Source organism: Odontesthes bonariensis, chromosome 4, assembly GCF_027942865.1.
Source record: "Odontesthes bonariensis isolate fOdoBon6 chromosome 4, fOdoBon6.hap1, whole genome shotgun sequence".
NCBI classification, from domain to species: domain Eukaryota; kingdom Metazoa; phylum Chordata; class Actinopteri; order Atheriniformes; family Atherinopsidae; genus Odontesthes; species Odontesthes bonariensis.
Genome location: NC_134509.1, coordinates 8,717,604 through 8,739,435, shown reverse-complemented (window position 1 = coordinate 8,739,435; position 21,832 = coordinate 8,717,604). Strand labels below are relative to the sequence as shown.

General features: G+C 43.8%; 1 protein-coding gene across 2 annotated transcripts in view; it reads right to left on the bottom strand.

Moving 5' to 3' along the window:
* Positions 1–17,039, bottom strand: part of pcdh7a (protocadherin 7a) — a 49,538-nt gene extending 32,499 nt beyond the window's left edge. For both annotated transcript variants that reach the window (XM_075462785.1, XM_075462786.1), the window contains exons 1-4: positions 16,608–17,039; positions 14,498–16,257; positions 11,811–12,987; positions 5,023–5,796 (exon numbers count right to left, since the gene is read on the bottom strand). In XM_075462785.1, the coding sequence (XP_075318900.1) occupies positions 5,023–5,796; positions 11,811–12,987; positions 14,498–15,921 (3,375 nt within the window). In that variant the 5' untranslated portion in view covers positions 15,922–16,257; positions 16,608–17,039. The remainder of the gene's footprint in view (positions 1–5,022; positions 5,797–11,810; positions 12,988–14,497; positions 16,258–16,607) is intronic.
* Between the last annotated feature and the right edge of the window lie 4,793 nt (positions 17,040–21,832).

Sequence of the window (21,832 nt, the reverse complement as noted above, 5' to 3'; positions counted from 1 at the left end):
AAGTGACATAATAACACGGCTCTGTTGTGGTTCTCTGGCTGTGGAAAAAAACAAACCAGTTCTTAGCTAGAACTAGCTTAGGACTGGCTGTGGAACCACTTTTGTCAACAAAAGGTAAAAGACTGCTTAGGAAAGCCTCTAGGAACAAATAGCCCAAAGTGTTGATCCAGGTCCAACCTCCGCAGACCCCAACCTAATCAAACATCTGCTGGATGAGCCAGAACACACCTTAATTATAAAGGCCCATCCAGCAATCCAAAGAACCCAGGGGATCCCAGTGCAAATCACCAGATGATACCCTAAGGTTCAGTGGTCATTACCTTACAGCTCTAAGCGGTGCTGGTGAAATGAGGGGAGCCTAAATGGTATCTGACAAGTGGTGTTAATGCTGTGGCTGATTGGTGCATACTCAAGTAATCTACATGCAAAGGTACAAATTAAAAAGGAATGTAACTCGTGACCAGAAAAAAATTTCATGTTTGATGTTTGTGCCCACATGGCAGGCTAAATGACAGGCAAGCAGAAGTGCCAATAAACAGTCGATTCATGTGACTTCATATTGTCCAATCTTGGTTTGGTTGCAATAAACTGGACTAAGATACATAGTTGTTTCATTTTTTTTCTTTAAAACTGAACCATTGGAGCTGAAGTGAAAGGCCCCTTCAGACACTGCAGATTGTATCCATATGATGCTGGTCAAGCGTAAAATCAATGTTTATAAACATGTGTTCCACCACCGCCACTTCTAAAAGAAAGCCTCATCTGTCTCTGTTTGCCTGGAATGTCTGAGCCTTTCTTTATCTCCCCTCATCGTTCATACCTCTGTCCCATTCTGCGTCACGTCATTCTGTGTGGCTCATGTTCCCTCTCTGATGTCCACTGACTCACTGCGGCCACGTCTCCTCCCCATGCTCTTTGTCGCAGGGTCAGTAGATCAGTTTTCAGTCTGGCCCAATGGGTGATCCCCGCTTTGGTTACCTCGTCCTTCTCACCTTCCGCTAACCCCTTCCTACTCACCCCTTGAGCATATGGCTGGCTGGCTGGCTGCGCAGCCTGAACTTGGCGCAGCTTTAATAGATACATCAGAGAGCTGGTATCATTATGACAGAGGTTGTGGGTCAGTTACAGCATGAATACGTGAGGAGGGAAAGAGGGAGAGGACTGTGTGTTTTTTTTTTTTTTCTGGTTGACAGTGCCTTTATCTCTATGACCCCAAAGCATGCCGCCTGTTACCACAGGAGGTGTCCATGTGGACGCATTCATGCGGCATGCCTGGGTGCGGGGAGGGTTGACTTCGAGTGACAGACGCTCATCATATTTAATCCTAGAGGGATTTGGTCTAAATGAAAAGCTGCTTTTCAATTTTTATAATCCAGCAGTCCTAATCTCTCCGTCCGCGCTCATCCACACAGTCCAATTAGATGAACAAGACTGGCCGGATGAGTCCTATTTACCACTAACTGCATCTGTGTGTTGTTGGAGTCCAGCACTGACCTTCACTGAGTGTTGCAGAGCCATGCAGTGCGCTAAAAGCTGCCCTGTCAACCCACCTGTTTCCACTGCAGTCTTGGCCTTGTTAACGAGGCATTGATTGGACTTGGACTCGATATTTTTGAGTGTGTGTGGAAATGGGTGTGAGTCTGGTTTGATTCAGCCTTTGTGGCACCGCGATCTCACCCGCCCCCACACGCCCGCTGAGTCCAGAGAGAAAGTGCACACTACAGTAAAAGAAGTCGCACTAGTGAAAGCGCTGAGTTTCATACATTGGCAGAGGTCAGCGTGTCGCAGGGAAGATGCAAAGGGAGCAGTGGTGGGGCGTTTAGATTAATGGCCAGGCATACGGCAAAGAAAGCGGGAGACTGACCGAAAGGAAGGAAGGAAAAAGAAAGAACAGGAAGGAGCAAAGGGCTCAATAAGATTACATTACGCACTGCAATGAAAAAAATGAAAAGCAGAATAAAAAAAACTGAGGAAACTGGAGCATAAATGTTAGATTTGGTGACCTTTGTTGTTTTTGATTGAGGACAGCAGACTGGAAAAACTATTTTGTGGTTTGTGCTTTATGTGTGCGCGCTAGTACTTAGAGAATAGAATGAGGCCACTTTTTCCATATTGACTGCAGTGCCATATGACTGCTGTGATCATTAATATGTCCTGATGCCAACGGGTATCCTGATGACCCACATCTCAGCGGTCCACTCTCACTCTTTGGCTGCCTCCCAAACCAGGCCTCTCTCTATCTCATGCAGTTTGCCAGCCGCTCCCTACTTAGATGCATGTGCTCTAACCTTCTTCCTCACACTTTCTCCATTAGAGCACAGTATTCAACCTCTATATATTTCAGGCACTGACTGGGATGCGCTTGTGGTGTAGGACTGAAGGCTGGTGCTGACTGTCTGGGCAAATCTGTAGACTTGTCCTCATCTGACAAATTTATGTCAATTATACAAAAAGATGTTCAGTTTTCACCCCTTTTTTCCGCTCCAGTTTATAAAAAAAAACAATCTTTTTAATCTTAAAACTATTCAAATATATGCCTATGTTTGTTCCATGTTTGTTTGTTAAATAGCACAAAAGAAGAAATTGTCAAATAACATTGTATTGTATAAAATGTTATATTTGTGGCATAATAAAAAACTGTTAATTTAAGATTAAATTCCACTGAAATATACACTCAAGTGTCATATTTTACCTTATAATAGACCCTTTTGAATGTATACATTTGTTCTGGTAAAAAAAAAAAGAATGGAAAAAGGAATAGTTTGTTAAAGGGAGATACCATTTTTTTTAAAAAGGCAAAATTTGATGGCACCATGAAACGTCCCAAGAGTCACCCTGAGGAAATCGTTACTTAAACTCTAAGTTCTCTGAATTTCATGTTCAAATATGCACTGATTAGTATAAAGTGGCGAAATGTAATAAAATATATACAGATATCATATACAGTAGATTCAACCAGGAAAAAAAGAGAACATAATTAATTTAAAGTGCTATTTCATGGTTGAGTTGAGAGAGATGAGCCACCTTTATAAGTCATTTCAGTAACACGGTGCTCACTGATATACTAATATACTTTGCTCAGTCTTTTATCATTCCACCTTTTCTTCCTGTTCATTTTTATGTTATTCAATCCTTTGATATAGATATCCTTCCTCCCACTTCAGTGAACAATTCAGATTCAATAACACCTGCAACACCATCCACCGAGCTGTCTTGTCATGTTCTTGCTATGCGATGCAATCTTGCACTTCATCCATGACGAAGCCCAGTTTTAGTTGCTTGCCTTTTTCTTTTTTTCTCTCCTGTTTGCAGTAGCCTCATTGGTCTGATGATGGGCTGACTTCAAATGAAGAGTTTTTAATGCTTTCACTGACCCAGTAAAGTAGCTTTGAAATTCTTCCCCCATCTCTTTTACTCAAGCTTTCTCCCCTCCTAACTTTTCAGAAATCTCTTCCACTCCTGATCTAATGCTATTCCAATTTCTGTTGGCGTCCCAATTCTTTCATTTGGCACATACGTGCCACCTATTACTCCCCGAGTCCATCTCTCGCTTGCACACATGTATAAAATGCATATGCCTTAATATAATAAGCAGTCCCTCAAGCACAGTGACAGGAACCCACCAATTCCAACCTGCCCATGTCGCCAAACTGTTCAAATTAACAAAAACTGACGTGTAAGCGAACGCAGTGATGCGTGAGCACACGCAGCCTTTGGCTTACACACACACGCACACACACATAGAGCTGTGGATTAAACTACTAGCTGTTGGATATTTTGGGGGGTGGAAGGAGGGGGTGCACTCCCATTGCACCAGGGGAGTTAATTACCCCATGCGATCAATAAATCATTACGCTGTCAGTTTGTGTGTCTGCGTGACTCTCTATGTGTGCTGGCATGTTTTGAGAAGACGTAAGCATGAACGCCAAACTCTCCCAGTAAGCACTTTCTTTCCCTGGGAATGGCAGATTAAGAGGATTGACTCCGTAATGGATTAACCTCTGGAGTTTGTGTGCGCATGCATATGTGTGCCTGCTCCTGCGTGCGGATGTTGAGCAGGATCAGAGAGCCCATGTATGAATTGATCAGCCTAAGAAGCTCCTCTTCTTCCCTTTTAATGACCACATCAGCAAATTTTTCCCCCCCACAAGCTGGATAAATGTAGAGTTGTCTGTCAAGGAGATGAGACACCGCCCCTTTAAGCAGGGTTAGCTGTCACTTGGATATCACTCTTGGGAGGACTCCCCGTGGACAGCGGAGACCCTGCTGTGTCGGTGCGTCTGCCATGATAGATGGAACCTGTGTCTATGTGTCTCTTGTCTGTGTGGGTAGAGGGGGCTGAGTGACCGTCTCTATCAGCTTTATTTATTTGTCAGCTTTCAACTGCAACTTCTTGAGTGAACACCAAAGCATGGTGTTCCATCCATCATCTATGCAACTGATATTGTTTATGGAACGAATATACATGCTAAATGGAAAGCAGGATAACAGCTTGACAAGAGAAACAGAGACACGAAATGACCAATTACCCTGTTGGAAGAAACTGTTCGCCCACTCCCTCTGTGTCTTTGCACCAACTGAACTCCTCAGGGGTTCACACAAATGGTCTCACACAGACATGCACGTACACATTCATGCATGTATACAAGTATGCCTTTACATATCATTCAGATACAGTATAGGCTTGACTTATGTGCCCCGCAGTGTATCTTCCTAAACACTGGGCACCCACAGACACACTTTTGACAGCGGGGTAAAGTCACACTGCTCATACGCTTAGAATGGTGACACTGACACAAGCATGCACGCTCACACTCCGACAGCTATTTTCTGGAGATAAAATGGTGTGTAGACTTTGGCGACAGGATGTGCAGGACGTGTGTCAGTAGATGTGGGAGTAAGAGAAGATGAAGCCGTGGAGGAGCCACAAAGTGGAATAAGAGTCAGAAAAAGATTTTTAAGATGGCTTTAAACTCAGAGGGAACACAGTAAAAGCAATATTGAGGTTTCCAGAACTCTTACCTGTTTGCTGTACTTGTTCCCAGTCTGGCAGCCATACTCTGAGCATTGGTCAGAACCAAGGGACATGGCATCTGCGTTGCCACTGCCCCCACTACTGCTGCTGCTGGAGCCGGCGCTACCCACACATCCACCGCTGCCCACAAAGGTGTTGGAGGGAGGCAGCTCCTGGACCGCCTGGTGCTTCTTCCCCTCGGCTGGGGGCGAGTGGGGCTGTAGACTCACTGCAGGGAGAGGTGAGCTTGATTTGTAGTGTCTGGCCAGATCTGGGCTTGACTGGTGTCTCCTGCCACCACCCATGCGTGGGCTGCCAGGGTCACCATCCACAGCGCAGTAACGGGCTGCCAGGCGCTCACTTGCACTGCTTAAATCCTCCTCATCGTCATCATTGGCATGGCGACGCAGGCCATTGACAGTGACAATACCACTGTAAAGCGATCTGTCTGACTTCCCTCCTCCCGCCGCACCACCACCACCACGTTTGTCCCGTCGAGGTTTACGTCCACGGTCGGATCCTCCGCCTCTGGCGGCCTGTGGCTGAGCCCCCGAAGGACTGAAGAAGTCTTCCTCTGGCTCCTTCTTACCGGCCTCATAACCATTCTTGCCCTGAGCACCGCACTGCCTTGCTGTGACCACGAGAAGAATAACCAGGATGACCGCTGCAGCGCCCGCTAGGACACCGATGGCCACACTGAGACGCTGTTTTCCCAAAGCCCGCTCACTGTCTGGGTCCCCTGCAATGTCCAGTGACAGCGGAGCCATCAAACTTCGGGCCACCTGGGATGGAAGAGAAAAGGGAGAAGGATAAGGGCGAAAGAAATTGCAGAGTAAACAAGAAAAAGGTAGAAAAACAAAGAATCTGTCAATGAGAAAAGTGTCCAGTTGGTCCCTTTAAAAGATGACACAGTGGGTTGGAGCCACAGAGCAACATCAAACAGCATCTTCATCTTAACTGAACACACCAGACTGTTTATTCCGAGGCACATAGAGTGCCACTAAATATATAATTTCTCTTGCCTCCCAGTTGCAGCATTTTAAGTTGCGCCTGTAATTCTTCACTTATGATCTTGCATCATCTCCAGCATTACGAGAAATGCCTTGGATTAGGCTGCTTAAAGCTGATTAACAGGAAAAAAGAAAACTTTAAACATCGAGGCCAGGAGCAGATAGAGGAAGTTGAAGGCAAAAATAAAGGCATGAGATAGACTATGACTACATATCCAGACAAGAGCTCATCTACTGTCTCATCAATGAACAATATCTCTATTGTAAATGATAGTGTAGGCGTTTTTGCTATCATAGTTTTTGCCATCAAAGAGTAGGTTACTCAAAATATGTGCGCTCTAAGCAGGCATTTTTAGAACCACTCATTTTGCCTCTTCAGGGTCTTGAGGCATAATCATTTCTTTGTTGTGGGGCAAATCCATGCAAATTCATTTCAATATCTACACTTGAAAATGTTTTGTATTAGGGTTTGAGATAGAAGCAGCACCGATCTCATATATATGGGACTGAGAGCATTCATACAAACACACACACTGACCTCGAACACTAATAGGAGGATCATGATGAGAAAGTAGGTTATGCTAGAACGCAAGCAAAGCCATTACGAGTTAAAGTGCGTTTCTGTATGGGAGCCAACAAAGCTGTGGAATTCTTGTCTGTGGTGCCCCATTGATAACTTTGTTAGGGAGAATCATTACATAGACGCAACTCGAACTCAGACAGCCACACTGCTGTATTTCAATGCACCTATACAAGTCCAGACCAAGTAGAAGCTGTCTGATAGTAAGACAACTCATTCTGCAGCCTGTCTTTGGTCTGGGCAGGGGTGGGAAAGACAGACTAATCATCTAATCCGTGCTGCACTAAGAGAGGTTGGTAATAAGGCTTGCAGGAGTATATGAGAGAGAGAATGAGTCCTTATGCATTGAAATAGTTTGGTGCAATATTGTACAATGCTGCAGTGTGGGTAAGAACAACAGAATTTTCTCATACCACTGCACTGTGTAACTTGCTTATTATGTTACATTTACTCATATAAAGCGTCATTATTCACTCTCTCGTCTGGTTTCCCTTGAGCTAAGAGTGACACTGTTATATTTCATTGTTTCATCACCGTCTATCTCTGGGTTAAGTTTAATTGTTTATCAGTGAGTTGTGCTGGTTGTATTCCATTGTTGTGCTTTCACTGCAGAGGGCTTCTCTGCCAGGCTCCACTCTCCTGTCAGCCCCAGCGCTTTTCTTTTGCTTGCAGTATTCATTTCCATTCTCCTTCACATGGGCATCTTTGGCCTAGTGATTTCCTGCACTGCCTCCATACTGTGTGCCCAACACAAACCAATAAAAGCAAGGCAGCGCCATATGTACACATAAAGTACAGTGCAAAGTTTTGGTCCAACCACCTTTATTATTCGACACATGAACCCTTTCATACTAGCTTTCTTGTCATTTCTTGTGAGTAGTTTTCTGGATAAGTTCTGGATAAAATCTCTGCTTCGGATGTTGGCTGCCTTTTGTTCGATTCTCTGTCAAGATGACACCACATTGCTTTAATAATGTTGAGGTGTGGGTTTTGGGGAGGATTCATCACTTCACAAGAACTATTTCTACTGATTTTCAGTCCAGTTCTTGTGCCGTCCGGCATACCTCAGCCTGTTCTCCCTGTTTTCCTCAGAAATGCTGTTAAACTGTGTTTTCTTTGAATATTTCTGTTGATGCAACAAGAAATGAGATCAAATTATGTGTCTTTGTGGCAGTCCACTTGTAACAAAATACCAAAACAAACAATTTTTAAAAATAGGAGCTTAAATAAGCTGTCCATTAAGTGTAGACAAAACTCTATCCCATCAGTTTTTCCAGCCTACACATTCTTCTTTTGTCCTTAAATTGTCTAGTTTCCTAAATGTTTTGCCAAGTTTCACTTTTTGGCCATAACCTTGTTGGTGCAAAAAAAATCATGTCTGCCAAACTGTGTTATCTTTGGCATTTATTGTGAATGTAGCCTTTGCAAGATGGTTTGAGAGACAAAGTGCTATAAGATACAATTTAGAATGAGTTATTTGCTAAGTTGTCTGTTTTGTGTTGCCAAAACACTGGTTTATTCCTTTGCTTGGTTGCCTTCTTTATGCTTGACTGATTCATAGGTCAGTACTGAGTGGCGTGGCCAAAAAAAAAAGAAAAGACACATTCCTCTGAAAATGTTTGAAATGCAGCCAACGTCGGAAAAAACAAAAAACGAAAAAAAACTTTCAGATAGCCTGAAGAACTATTGCTCAAGACCACTTCAAAGGTTACACGGAAGTCTGGATCCTTGAAAGCATTCATATGAAGAAATGAGGAACGCTCCAGCCCTTTGCTCAGTAGAGTTGGTGTGAGTGCAGGCATGTGTTGGTTGTGAGTCCTTGCACATGTGAGCATGTACATAAGTGTGAGAAGAAGAGATACAAAACCAACTGCGACCCTTGTACAATCGTCCAAGTTCAGACCTGTATGCTCTCTGTGTCCGTGGGCACACACAAAGGACCTTAAAAGTGTTCAGCAGTATAAGCAGCCACCTCTAGTGTTGCATTTGAGCACATCCCTCTGACGCATCCCAAAATCCCAAAGGATCCTTCCATTCTGCTGCATGTGGCTTGCTTTAGTTAGACTTAGCATAGCTGTCTATCTCCTCCACTCTCCTAGGAATTAAGTCATCAGCACGTCACTGCAGATACCCGTGATGTGACCGAGACGGGGAGCTCTCCCCTGACCAGACTTCTGACCCGAGCTCACAAAGTACCAGATCTTTACCGTAGCTCTGAGCATGTATGACTCACCATAAAAAGAGACAGCTGCAATTCTGGCAACTGGTGGCTTTTGTTTTAAAATGTGAACGGTAAACCACCTGGACTTATTCAAAAACATGAAAAAGAAAATCGGAAGATTAGGGCTTTGAGCCTGAGATGACACACAACATTTAAAATGCTGCTTCCCTCTTCCTCGAGCTTAAAATCTTCCGCATAATTTTACAGATAATTACCGAACGTGCATTTTACCCAGTACTGTTGGAGAGAAAAGACTGGAGTCATTTTCTACCGCGGTGCCGCAGCAGAAGCAGCCGTTTTCGTTCCCTAATTGCATCTGGCACCCATCCACCACTCGCACTGACTTCATTATGAGATGGAGGTCTTCTCTCTTAAATGACTTACTCAATTACTCCACCGAGTACCCCCCCCCCACAATCAAACTAAACCATGTGTATTGTTATCAATGACAGCTTTTGTACCAGTTTAGACGTATTACATGCTATTGTTTGATTCAATAGTCGCGGTCACTTAGGCACAATGCGGATCATTTCAGCTACTGATTCACAGCTTACCAAGTGTTCTGTTCTAACCCTCATCTCCTTGATTTTTTTGTTTTTGTATTTTTTTCATATCCATGAGGCTTTCTTCTCACTTGTCGATGGTCAAATCCAACAATTTCTATCTGCGCTGGGATGTTTGTCTTGGATAAACAGTGCCAAGTTATCTCAGCATAAGGTGATGCCGCTCCCAGCTTGTGATTAAACGCTGCTTTTTTCCTCCTCTTGCTCAAAGGCAACAAGGATAGAATCTACTCAGAGGACCCACAAAGCTGTTTTTGTTTCTGTTCTCGCTATGTGATTGTCATGTGACAGAATATACACAAAGTGTCACATTAAATAATAGCATGCAGACTTTGCAGTTTGGTGTTAAAGTGATGAATTTGCATTGTTCTGTGTCTTTTTGGAGATCACAGTCTTTGTCATCGTGGGGCAACCTTCAGGGAAGAAAAATGAAGTCTAAATTTGCAGTTGCTCAGTCACTTGATGCTCAGAAGGTGTGTCAGTCCTCAATGTAACAGCATGATAAAATGCCCACCATCCTTGTACAAAAAAAACCCCAACATCTTTGGGCTCTATAGCTAATTCCCCAATCATGCTTGGAGTGTAAATTTTATGCTTGTATTTCACGTTTTACACAGGTTCAACAGAGTGCCATGAGGACTTATTTCTTGTTCTTTCTAAAACGCAATGATCCTTTCATCGTATTTAAGAAAGCCATCAGCGGTTTGCCACATCTCTGGAGATGTGGGCCTCTTATTTGTCTAAGTGCTCTTTTCCTCTTAAATGTCTCTGAGCTTCAGGGTTAAACTTTCTGCCTCACGTTACAAGCACAGACCTGACAGCTCAGGAGCTTTTACTCAAGAGAAAATATAAGAATGTGTCCCATACCAGGTTGCAAGCTGGGTTTGAAACCGCAAGCTGTTAGTCTCATAACAATCACTGGAACCACAAGGCCGCTGAGACGTTTTGAACTCTCAGTCAATAAGAATTCATTTAAGTTCGAAGTTTTTAGTAATTATTAACTGCCATGGTTTATAGCTTCATTGAACACTTTTTAACCATAACAGAAAGTACATTCCATTAGAGGGACGGCAGAGAGGAAAGAAATATTTCCACCCGCAAAGTATAAGCTAATTTTGAGCACTTATTGTTCTAGTTATTTCTGGTATCTCAGTAATGTCTCTGAGTCTAGTCAATTACCTCTGCACACTGTGGATCTTTCAAGCCAGCTCTAATCTTGCTGTGAAGTCCTCTGTTCCAGGACTCCACGAAGATTTATTCAGTAATAGCACATCTGTATTTTTCTACTCTCCCTGCTCCCCAACTAATCATTACTCACTAAGAGGTTAGAGTGGTTTTCTGTGACCTTCCCCAAGCACTAACTACTAACCCCTTAAACCTCATCATTATGCAGGCATTTAGTAAAGAGCCACTACAGAGTTGAAACTTCTATTCAGATGTTCAAACATACTTCAACCTACTCTGCATTACAAGACCAAAACTGGGACGGGCTCATCTCTCTCCCCGTGCTTCTCCAAAAGACTTACCCTTAATGCTCTCTCTGTAGCTCTCTCTTTCTGACACACATACACAAACACACATATACACGTAACAACACCTAATGCTCTCGGTTCAATGTACCATAAACGAAGAACCACTTCAGTAATAACGGTTATTTCAAGCACACGGTCATTGCAGCAATGCTTGCTGGACAAAGAACACACTCCAGTATAATCTAAACTACAAAGAAGCTGGCATTGCCAATGGAAACAGTGTTCTTTATATGGAACAAATATAGACACAATTATTTCCCCAAGAACAGCAGAGAACTGCAACAAAATGTGGGCTGTAAAAATGACGCATTTGTGTCACGCTTTCGAGAAAACCATGATTTAGTATCATTTTAATCTCCCTATTAAACAGCCACAGTCATTGCTACCCTCCTCAACTGTGATGCGTTATCAGTGTGGACACTGTATGAATAGATAAGAGAACAGTTTCATCACTGTCATTGCTGGTTTTCACTGCCAATTGTGTGGCTCAACAGGTCTGCGCACACAGGCAGCGGTAAATAGTATGTAAATGTAAATAGTAACATATAATTTATCAGATGTCGCCATAAAACTTCCTCATATGCTTAGTTATATCATGCCGACTTTTTTTTGTATTATAATATTTTTTGAGTATCATGCATATATACAAAACTAAGGCATTAATTTGATTTTATATCCATTGCTCTGTGTGAATGTCCAGTGGAGAAATTCAGTAAAATAAAAACACAATTGTCTGTTCTGCATATATTCCTTCCACTAGTCTGAAACTGTAACAGTTAAAAAAAATTGTAAAATTGGCTTTGGCTGTAGTGTCTCAAAAAACATGTCAATTTAAATGCACTGCAGCCTACTGGATGTTAGAATAATGCATATCAATGCATAAAAATTACCTGTGCATCCACCAGGGTGGCATTGGCCAAGCTCTCATTAATGAAGACGTGAACCAGCGCGGTGGCACAGAGAGAGGGTATGCCACTGTCATTGACTCGAATGACCAGGCGATGTAAACCTCTGTGGCGTCGCTCCAAAGGCTCCGCCAGGGTGATCACTCCATTGGTGTGGCCGATCTCAAACAGCCTGAATGGATTTCCCCCCACTAGAGTATAGCGAAGATCAGCATTCGGGCCTGAGTCTGAGTCTATAGCTGTTACGGTCCTGACGATGGTGCGGGCACTACTGGCAGGTGGAAGGAGGGTGTAGGATTCATTGGCTGGGGATGTGATTGAAGGGGCGTTGTCATTTTCGTCTGTCACAAAAAGCGAGACCGTGGCGGTGGCAGTTTTGCGGGGCTCCCCTCCATCTACAGCTCGGACACGGAAGGTGTAGGTGGAGAGTTTTTCACGGTCAAACGATGCAGAGGAGAAGATTGTTCCAGTGTTGTTCTCAATGGAGAAGACCTCTTCTTGCTCTTTCTCACCATCCTCTCCCTCCACCTTCTCGCCTGTCACCTTCACATCAGCTCCATCCATCTCTACAAACAGGCTCAGCTCTGCATTCTCTCCTTCGTCAGCATCTGTCACGGTGACCATGCCAACTGGACTGTTGGCGAGCAGGTTCTCCTTGACATAGAATGTGAAGATTTCTTGAACAAACTTTGGTGCATTATCATTGCGGTCGGTCACCTGAACAACAACCGTCGCAGAACCTTGCAAAGGTGGGGTTCCTTTGTCTTTTGCAATAACTCGAAGTTCATATCTCTCTCGCTGCTCACGGTCCAGAACCCCAGTGGCACGGATATCTCCATTGTCTGCGTCTATGTAAAAAGGTCCATTAGAAGCAGGATCGAGGGAGTATGCCATTTCAGCATTCTTGCCACTGTCTGCATCAGTGGCTACAACAGTGACCACCCTTTCACCAGGCGAGTTGTTCTCAGCAAAGTGGACCTCCACAACACTCTGGGCAAAGGTCGGGGCATGGTCATTGATGTCTACGACTCGCACCATCAGTGAACTGTTACTGGATAGGCTGGGACTGCCAGAATCTACTGCCACGATGGTTACACTGTACTCTTTTGTGGCCTCGAAGTCCAGCAAGGCAGAAGTATGTAAGAAGTACTTTTTCTTGTTCCTGTGGAAATAATTGAAATAAAAGACTTTTTGAATACAGACGCCATATTTCGTGGAAATGACATTGATCTATGCAAATGTAATCAAAATAACAGCGATGCCACTTGGTAAAACAGCTGACTTTTGAAAGTTGTCATTGGGTTGGTTTTGTGTGTGTGTGTGTCTGTGTGTGTGTAATGTTCTATTATATGAAACCCAGTAGATGTAAAAGGAATAGTGAAAAACTTAAATTTTACAAACCCCAAAAGTCTTACTTTCTACTACCAACAGACAAAAGCCTAAACATATATATATTAAAAAAGAAATTGCACAGTATTTCAAAAGCTGAGACCAAAGAATGATGAGTTTCAAATTATGCCATTGCAAATTCCTTGCTGTCAATCAACTATTGGATTAATGAACGAATATTTTTAGCCCTAATGTGCTTTACTTTAATACACATTACATTTTAAAAGATCTTCATGCATGACTGCAGTGATCTGCAGAGACAATACAAGTGTGAAAACTGTGATTGTGGCATTTTAATCAAATTAACTTATTGATTTCTAAAGCCCTCGCATGATTATTTCTTCAATGGATTTCTTTAGCCAAGGAGAGGCCCTACATTCAGAATAACACCCAGTATCACTGTAAAGGTCATACAGTATATGATGGCAGTAGTATCCTAAAAGGGCCTTGACTTGTTCCCCTACTCCATTTATTGAATAGCCTCAGGCAGTGTTCTACAAATGACTGAAGAGCACTGACATTTGTAGTCTGAGCTGCTGAAATCATAGCAAAAAACATAAACCCCTTCACTCAAATGAAAATGTATACTCAAAGTTTACAGATTGTTTAACAGCCTAACTGCCCTGTGGCCTTAGTGGGTGAGTGACAGTACTTGAACCGAACTTAAATTAAATTAAATTTCCACGCAGCAACTCTTGAGGCACTTTTCTTTAAATTCTTTGTGTAAGAGAAAATTTGAAAATGCCCACGTGGCTACTGCTTGCTGTATGAGCGGTTGTCAAGAGGACACATGGGGTTATTAGGTATGGTATGCACGTATAATACATACTGTTTACCTATGAAGGATACCAACAAATTGCAATAATGCGTTTGCAGCACACATTTGGGTACCAAAGGAAGAGTCACACACTCGTTTGTTGGCTACTTTAAATCCAGTCCTAAATAACAAAAATACCATTATTATCTGCTTAATATCTAGTTAACACTGTGTACACCCTCAGGCAAGAAAGTGCCTCACATTAAACGTTAATTTATAATGTATCATGACTTTACAATTACCCTAACATTGTTTTACTGTTATAAGTCTCCTTGAGAAAAAAAGACAAGAGTTCTGTGACATAGACTGAGTATCAGATACAGGTTCATTAATATACTATCTGATACTGTGCCGAAGTGATGTGTTATCTATTTTGCAATCCTTGAATTTGAGATATGATCCTGACTCTTTTATCTGTATTATACAGTGTTACTCACTATGAGAGGTTACATTTGGTTTTTCTTACCGGTCAAAAGCTTCATCTGCAGGTAGGGGTGGAAGTGCTGTTTCCCCAGCTGGCTTCAGGGTGAATGGAACATCTCCTACAACTGTACAAGTCACAGCCCCATTCTCTCCCTGGTCTCGGTCTGACACCTGTACCAATGCCACTGGTGTGTCCACCAGAACATTCTCTGGTACAAGTGCTGCTCCATCTCGAACGAGGATTCGTCCAATTTTTCTGATCTCCACAACTGGGACGTTGTCGTTTTCATCCCGGACAGCCAGAACTACGGTGGCGCGGTCAGTGCGGGGAGGCTGACCCCGGTCCCTGGCCATTACTGTGAACCTCAGTTGCGCCACTTCCTCTCTATCAATCCTGTGAAGAACGCTCAACCATCCAGTCGCCTCATCAAGCCGCAGGAGACGCCTGACAGATTCAGTGGCAGCTCCAAAGACATACTCCACCTGCCCGTTGACTCCAATATCACGGTCTGAAGCTCGGACCTGCAGTACAGGTGTACCTGGAGGGGCATTTTCTGTCATCTCGGCTTCATATGTAGACCTCTCAAACTGTGGACTGTTGTCATTCACATCAGTGATAGAAACACGAAGTACAGCTTGGGAGGAACGTGATGGGTTCCCTCCATCTCGAACCCTGAGGACCAGCTCATAAGAGTCTTTTTGTTCACGATCCAGAGTGCCTTTGACAATAAGCTGTGGCTGTTTTTCACCATCTGGTATATCTGCTACTTGCAGTTCAAACACAGTACTCCTGGCTCCTGCCCCATTATCCCCACTTCTACCCCTCCGATCAGGCCCATCTACTCTGGCAATGGGGCTTCCTCCCGCTGTGCGTCTTGTTGAACTTGACCCAGCTCCATTATCTTGGATGAGCTCATATCGGTCAATGCCATTTCGCCCAAAATCCCTGTCTGTTGCTGTGGGGAGCAGATACAGGGTCCCTATAGGGCGATTCTCCTCAACTGAGAGCTGCAGAACAGGTGAGGGGAAGGCAGGTGTGTTATCATTGATGTCTGTTATGACAACGCGGCCTTCAAACAGGTCCACCCAACTCTGCAGTGGCCCGATCACTGACACTTCAAAGTCCAAGAAACACTCGTTTTCATCAAATATCATCTGGCATTGCGGGAGCTTCTCTCTGTCGATGCGCCGCAGGCCTGTTGTCAGCTCACCTGTCACATTGTCAATCTTAAAGTACTCGGAGCCACTCTCCAGGGCGAAGGTGACATCCCCGCTGCCTGTACCTGCTGTGAGGCCCAGGTCCACGGCTACATTGCCAATCTTTACGTCAGGTTGGCCCTCCTCCGCCACACGGTACCGGAGAGCTGAGTCGGCACCCGGTGGCTGAGTCAGCAGCTGCAGCAGCAGCAACACCACGAGGCTGAGAGCCTGCGCCGCGGAGGAGTGCACTGCACCAAGCCTCTGCATGGCTCTTTCTTCAACTCGCCTCTCCCTTTGCAGCTCGGTCTGCCTCTCAGCTGGGGCTTCGTCTCTACCTTACCGGTGTTTTGTGGACTGGTATACCTCACGGCGTGGGTGTTTGACTTATCCCTTTCTTGCCTTCCCTCCACTGCTGTCTGCGGACAGCCGCCTGAGGTCCGGGGAACAGCTCCTGCGCTCAGTGTAGTTCACTTGAGCGGTGCAGGATCCTCTCTTTTATTCTCCTCCTACACTCAATGGTGGGCTTTCAACTTTTATAAAAATAACTCTGCAGTCTTGCTGGGCTCTTCAAGCCTCGGAGATATAAGAAAGAAATCCATCCCGCTGCGGAAAAAAGAAGAAGAAACGAATTCATCAGCTTTTGATTAATCCACTTTACTCTTCCTCCCTCAATTCCCTCCCCATATAACGGAGAGCTATCCCGTTGTCACAGGAGGACACTTGTCAGTTCATAATGCCTTTTGTAAGTTCTTTTTATTCCAGTCACATTTGGGACAGCGGCTTTTCTCGCGTTTTTCAGTTAGAAACTGCAATGCAGCACCACTACACAAAAGAAAAGAGGGGGGGAAACACTGCTCAGTTATCCGGACGCCGGGGAAAAATTAGCTCACATCTCCAAAGTAGAATAAAAATCAGTTTGAGGGAGGGATGCTCCAACTGGACCTTTTGCTTACCTTCCAATCAAGCTGCGCTCCCCTTCTTTTTCCCGCAGTGAAGCAACGTGCCAAGCAGTCAGATTCCTTAACGCAAGTTATGAGGAGACAAGAGTGCCTTTCAGAGCATGTGTTTCCTCATGAAAACAGAAAATAAGAGCCTCTCTTGGTGGGCTAAACTGGGTATCCCGACATCAGTTTAGAGTAATCCTCTGCACTCCGTGCTCGGGATGGATGTATTGTTGATGGACTGAGAGTAGATGCGTCTTTTTTTTCCAAGAGTCCCGCATTCTCTCTCTCTCTCTCTTTCTCTTTTTCTCTCTCTCGCTCTCACACACTCCAGCTATTGCGCCTCCTCCTCCTCTTCTTCCTCCTCCTCTGGCTTTTTTCCCCCTCTCACCTGCACTGCTCGGGACCGCTGCTGCCTCCGGTCTCCAGCGATGCTGCAGTCTCTCTCCCTCCCTCTCCTCGCTGCTGCAACATTTTCCCCGGCCACGTAACTCGATCGCTGAGCTGTAACAGGAGAGGCAGCAGAGGCGGTGTTGGGTCGCTGTGAGTGTAGCCTGTGTCGGTTACCGGGGACAGACCTCACCCCACCCCACCCCCCCCTCCTCCTGTCATATAGGAAGATTAAATGGCTCGCTGTCCCAGCTCCTGACAGCTCCTGGTGGGGAAATATCTTTATTCACATATTCATAGAAAGGACAAAGAGAGACGGGGAGAAAAGAGCGCTCTGACTCTGGGCTAATGCAAATCTGCCTAGTGCTCAGTCATATTTTTGCTGGTGCAGCTCTTTTGTTGGGGCAAGCTAGAGAGAGTTTGGTTCATTCTCTAGCAAAAAAAAAAAAAAAAAAAACTGATATCGTCCACACTTTGCCTTTTTATATATATATATATATATTTATATCTTGAATGTAAGCTTGTGATAATATGACATCAGTACTGAGAACAATATTACTGAAAGGAACGAAGACAATCACGCTGGCAAAAAATACTTCAACCAATAGGCTATAACTTTTTTTGTGATCTACAATATTATTCTATGTCAAATTTGTATCGACATTCGAAAGTGATTTTGTTGTTTCTTTGTAATTGGCAGTAGTATCCGCTGCCTCTTGCAGACTGTAACGCCGCTGAGAGAATTTTGTTCCTCAAAGGACCGACCTGCTCGGCGAGGAGCGCAATGCAGCATCGGTGTGCTGTTATTGAACACTACCTGTGTTTCCACGCCGGCGCTTTTTTTGAAACCGCCTCTGCGTATCTCATTTTCAAGCAAGTCAGGTCGCCGGAGGAGCTGCCAACCAGGCTGCAAGACAAGAAAGGAAGCGGGGAGTCCCCCTCACCCTCTCCCCCGCAACACCCCCCCTCCCTACCAACATATTGGTATTGACGGAGAGCGCTCTATGCGCTCAGCCATTAGTGAACAGTTTATGGTTGGCGGAGAGTAAACAAGGGCTGGCAAACTGCAGAAGGAGGCAACACGTTTTTTTGTGTCTCTCTCGGTACTTTACATCTCTTGCACTCTTTGTCCACCCCGCCGTTTCTCAACCTCAGCAGAAGGAGCGCGGTCTTTAAAGCATCGTTTAGGTGTTAAAAGTAGCCCACTTTGACATCTCCAAGCGCACGCCCTCTGTTGTTCGACCGGCTCGCGCTTTTATTTTCTTTGAAATCTACCGCAGGACTCGAGAGATGTTTGCCCGTGTGTGTTATTCGAATGGTTGTAAAAGAGAAGAGAGAAAAAACGTAGGGAAATGAAAGAGATACAGAGAATGTGTACTGCTGAACGAACTGATGTTTAAAGTCTCACTCCAGCAGTTGTAACCACCTCACATGTACCCCTTAAAATGGTACACTTAAAAGTTTTTGCCATGAAACCTCAAATGGCCTAAAAGTGGCTTGGAATATAACTGTACCTTTTTCCTCATTCAGTGAATATGCTAATTAAGCCCCGCCCATGTCTCTACCTGCCAGCAGATGACACAGCCTTCCCTGTTTGCTCTCACTCTGTTTACGCTATGCTCTGTTTAGCACTGATAATATTGGAATAATGTTGTAAATGTTTGCATCAGAATGTGATTCTCAAGAAGAGGAAGCTGAATTAAATAAGGTCACATATCTATCCCTTCTCTGTTCGCTTCCAGCTTGCCTGGCCTGGACGCCAGCTCTTGGCTAGTATCCCTGGTCGCTCTTGAAACTCGAAGATCGTAGCCAAAAGTCATATCTTCCAGATTGGGCTTATCTCATCCATCTTGCATACGATGGTTTCTAATTTAATCCATTCCTCGCAGTGTTTGTAAAAAGCCATACCCAGCATTTTTTTTAGGATTAGTACATTCAAGCTGTGAATTCCAGCGTGGTACCATGATAGGATGCCGCCTGTGCAACAAGTGAATTTATGAAATTTCCTCACTACTAAATTTTCCACAGACAACTGACAGTGGTCTTATAACAAAGTGGAAGCGATTGGGAACAACAGCAACTCACCCACGGAGTGGTAGACCACGTAAAATGACAGAGCGGGGTCAGGATGCTGAGGCGCATAGTCCGCAGAGGTCGCCAACTTTCTGCAGTTAATCGCTACAGACCTCCAATCTTCATGTGGCCTTCAGATTAGCTCAAGAACAGTGCGTATTGCGTAGACGGCTTCATGGAATGGGTTTCCAAAAGCCGAGCAGGTGCATCCAAGCCATAGATCACCAAGTGCAATGCAAAGCGTCTGATGAAGTGGTGTAAAGCACGCAGCCACTGGACTCTAAAGCAGTGGAGACGCATTCTCTGGAGTGACTAATCACGAACGGTACTTGTCTGACTGCATTGTGCCAAGTGTAAAGTTTGGTGGAGGTGGAATTATGGTGCGGGGTTGTTATTCATGAGCTGGGCTTGGCCCCTTAGTTCCAGTGAAAGGAACTCTGAATGCTTCAGCATACCAAGACATTTTTGACAATTTCATACTCCCAACTTTGTGGAAACAGTTATGGGACGGCCCCCTCCTGTTCCAACATGACTGAGCCCCAGTGCACAAAGCAAGGTCCATAAGGACATGGATGAGCGAGTTTGGTGTGGGAGAAAACTTGACTGGCCTGCACAGAGTCCTGACCTCAACCTGATAGAACACCTTTGGGATGAATTAGAGTGGAGACTGCGAGCCAAGCCTTCTGTCCAACATCAGCATCTGACCTCACAAATGCGCTTCTGGAAGAATGGTCAAAAATTCCCATAAACACACTCCTAAACCTTGTGGAAAGCTTGCCCAGAAGAGTTGAAGCTGTTATAGTTGCAGCCGACATCATATTAAACCCTATGGATTAAGAATGGGATGTAACTTAAATTCATATGCGTGCAAAGGTAGATGAGTGAATACTTTTGGCAACACACCGAAAAAAAACAAAACCAAAACATTATCGTTTAAACAAGGTTTTAAACTTTATTTTTAGCAAATGGAGGCCTTTAAAGGGACTTTGGAATTTGGTGCAAAGGATTTTCAGTGTCAAACACTGACTTTCTCAAATACAGGCAAATGATTTTGCAACAGTTTGTACAATTTTTATACAAATGTCTTAATGTAATAGAAAATACAACACGAAGGGACCAAGGGACATTTCAAAATATTATGGAGCAAAGTCTTAACCAGGTGAATCTGACTGATTGAAGTAAGGTGTCGACACATTGGATATGCTCTGGAATTTGTTCACCTTTGCTCAAGTAGGCCAATGGTTGCATGACTCAGTCAGGTTCTGGGTGTTCAGCTAGTGACCACTTGGTGCTGAGAGGGAGCACATTTACCACAATTATACACACAGGCCACAAAGATCTGGACATGGACAATATACAAACCTAAATTCATCAGTCCGGATTGGTGTTTAGGCTTATTTCGGAGCCTCATTCACATCAGCATTATCCAGAATTGTCTGGAAAGTCTTTGAGTATAGACCATGCCTGAAGGAAATACATCCAAAGGCCTTCTGGGACAGCCATCGGATGTCCAAATAAAGGCTAATGGATATCCGGGTTAAAGCTTGCTTTTCTGTGTTCCAGTAACAAATACGTTTTTCATAGTTTTATAAAAAGCTAAATCAATGTCAGAGGTTGTCAGTGGTTTTGAGATTATGTTTCTATCAATCTTTTTTGCATCTTCTGTTCTCCAAGAGATTCTCGTACCATTTTATACCAAATCCTTGCATATTGTTACACAGATAATCTGTTCAAAGAGAATATTCCTACTGAGTTAACACAATTAAAAATTAATTAAACTAACCTGTCAATTTGTTTGTTTTTATTTTTATCTATTTTATTTCGGCCTGCAAACCCTCTTAAATGTGCATGAGTCAGCTATGCAGCTCGTTGACACATGCATTTAAAAGTTCCTATGTTTCAGTAGGATTCCTGTTGATATTTAGCACTTTCTGCACATTCAAGAACACATCACATCTATTCTTAAGAGATGATCTTTGGGAAATGTGTACACCTCTAAAGACAAAAAAAAAAAAAGCACATCCTGTATCCTACACATTTTGTAATTATACTTGGAAAATATGGTGCAATAAGTTTATATAAAAGCTAAAGCATAAACAAGATGGTGAATTGAGGTCAGTTGCTCTGTAGGTGGGTCTGCTGTCTGGGTCAGGTCAGTTCACTTTTACTTCGGTCTATTCCGGTTATTTAAAAAATCCTCCCATAAAAATTTGTCGGCCTGAGCATGCTGTTACATCCAACCCATTAAGATATAATTGAGCATAAATCCTCTTTCATCAGCAAATGAACTGCGGTTTCAATTTGCATATTGAATTAAAAGCGAACTGTGGTGTGTTTGTGGGTGTGTGTGTCGTGCACACTGTGCTTGTGAGAGCTCGAGTTAAAGACAGGATGTTCTTTGGAGAAACACAGCCTGCTCTGACATCCCATGTAGCCTAAAGACCTAATCTACTGTTTATGTCATCACAAAAGCAGACCACAGCTTTGCACGGGGTGTGGTCCACAGAAGTAGCTGCTGTAAAAAAAAAAAAAAAAAGACCTATGACAAGAGCCTTTAATAGAATCTGGCAATAAAATGAGATGCCCTGAAGACAAACAGAGGCACGGCTGGTGTGAAAGGAGCAAGAAACTACAGGTTTATGATTCATTTAATTCACATTTCAGTGAGCATTATTTTTTAGCAGTGTCATGTGGATTTCACCATAGAGCCCCCAGTTTACAACTTAAACAGTCTGTTGCAATGCCATTGCCTACTTTTTCCTTGAAATCAGTTT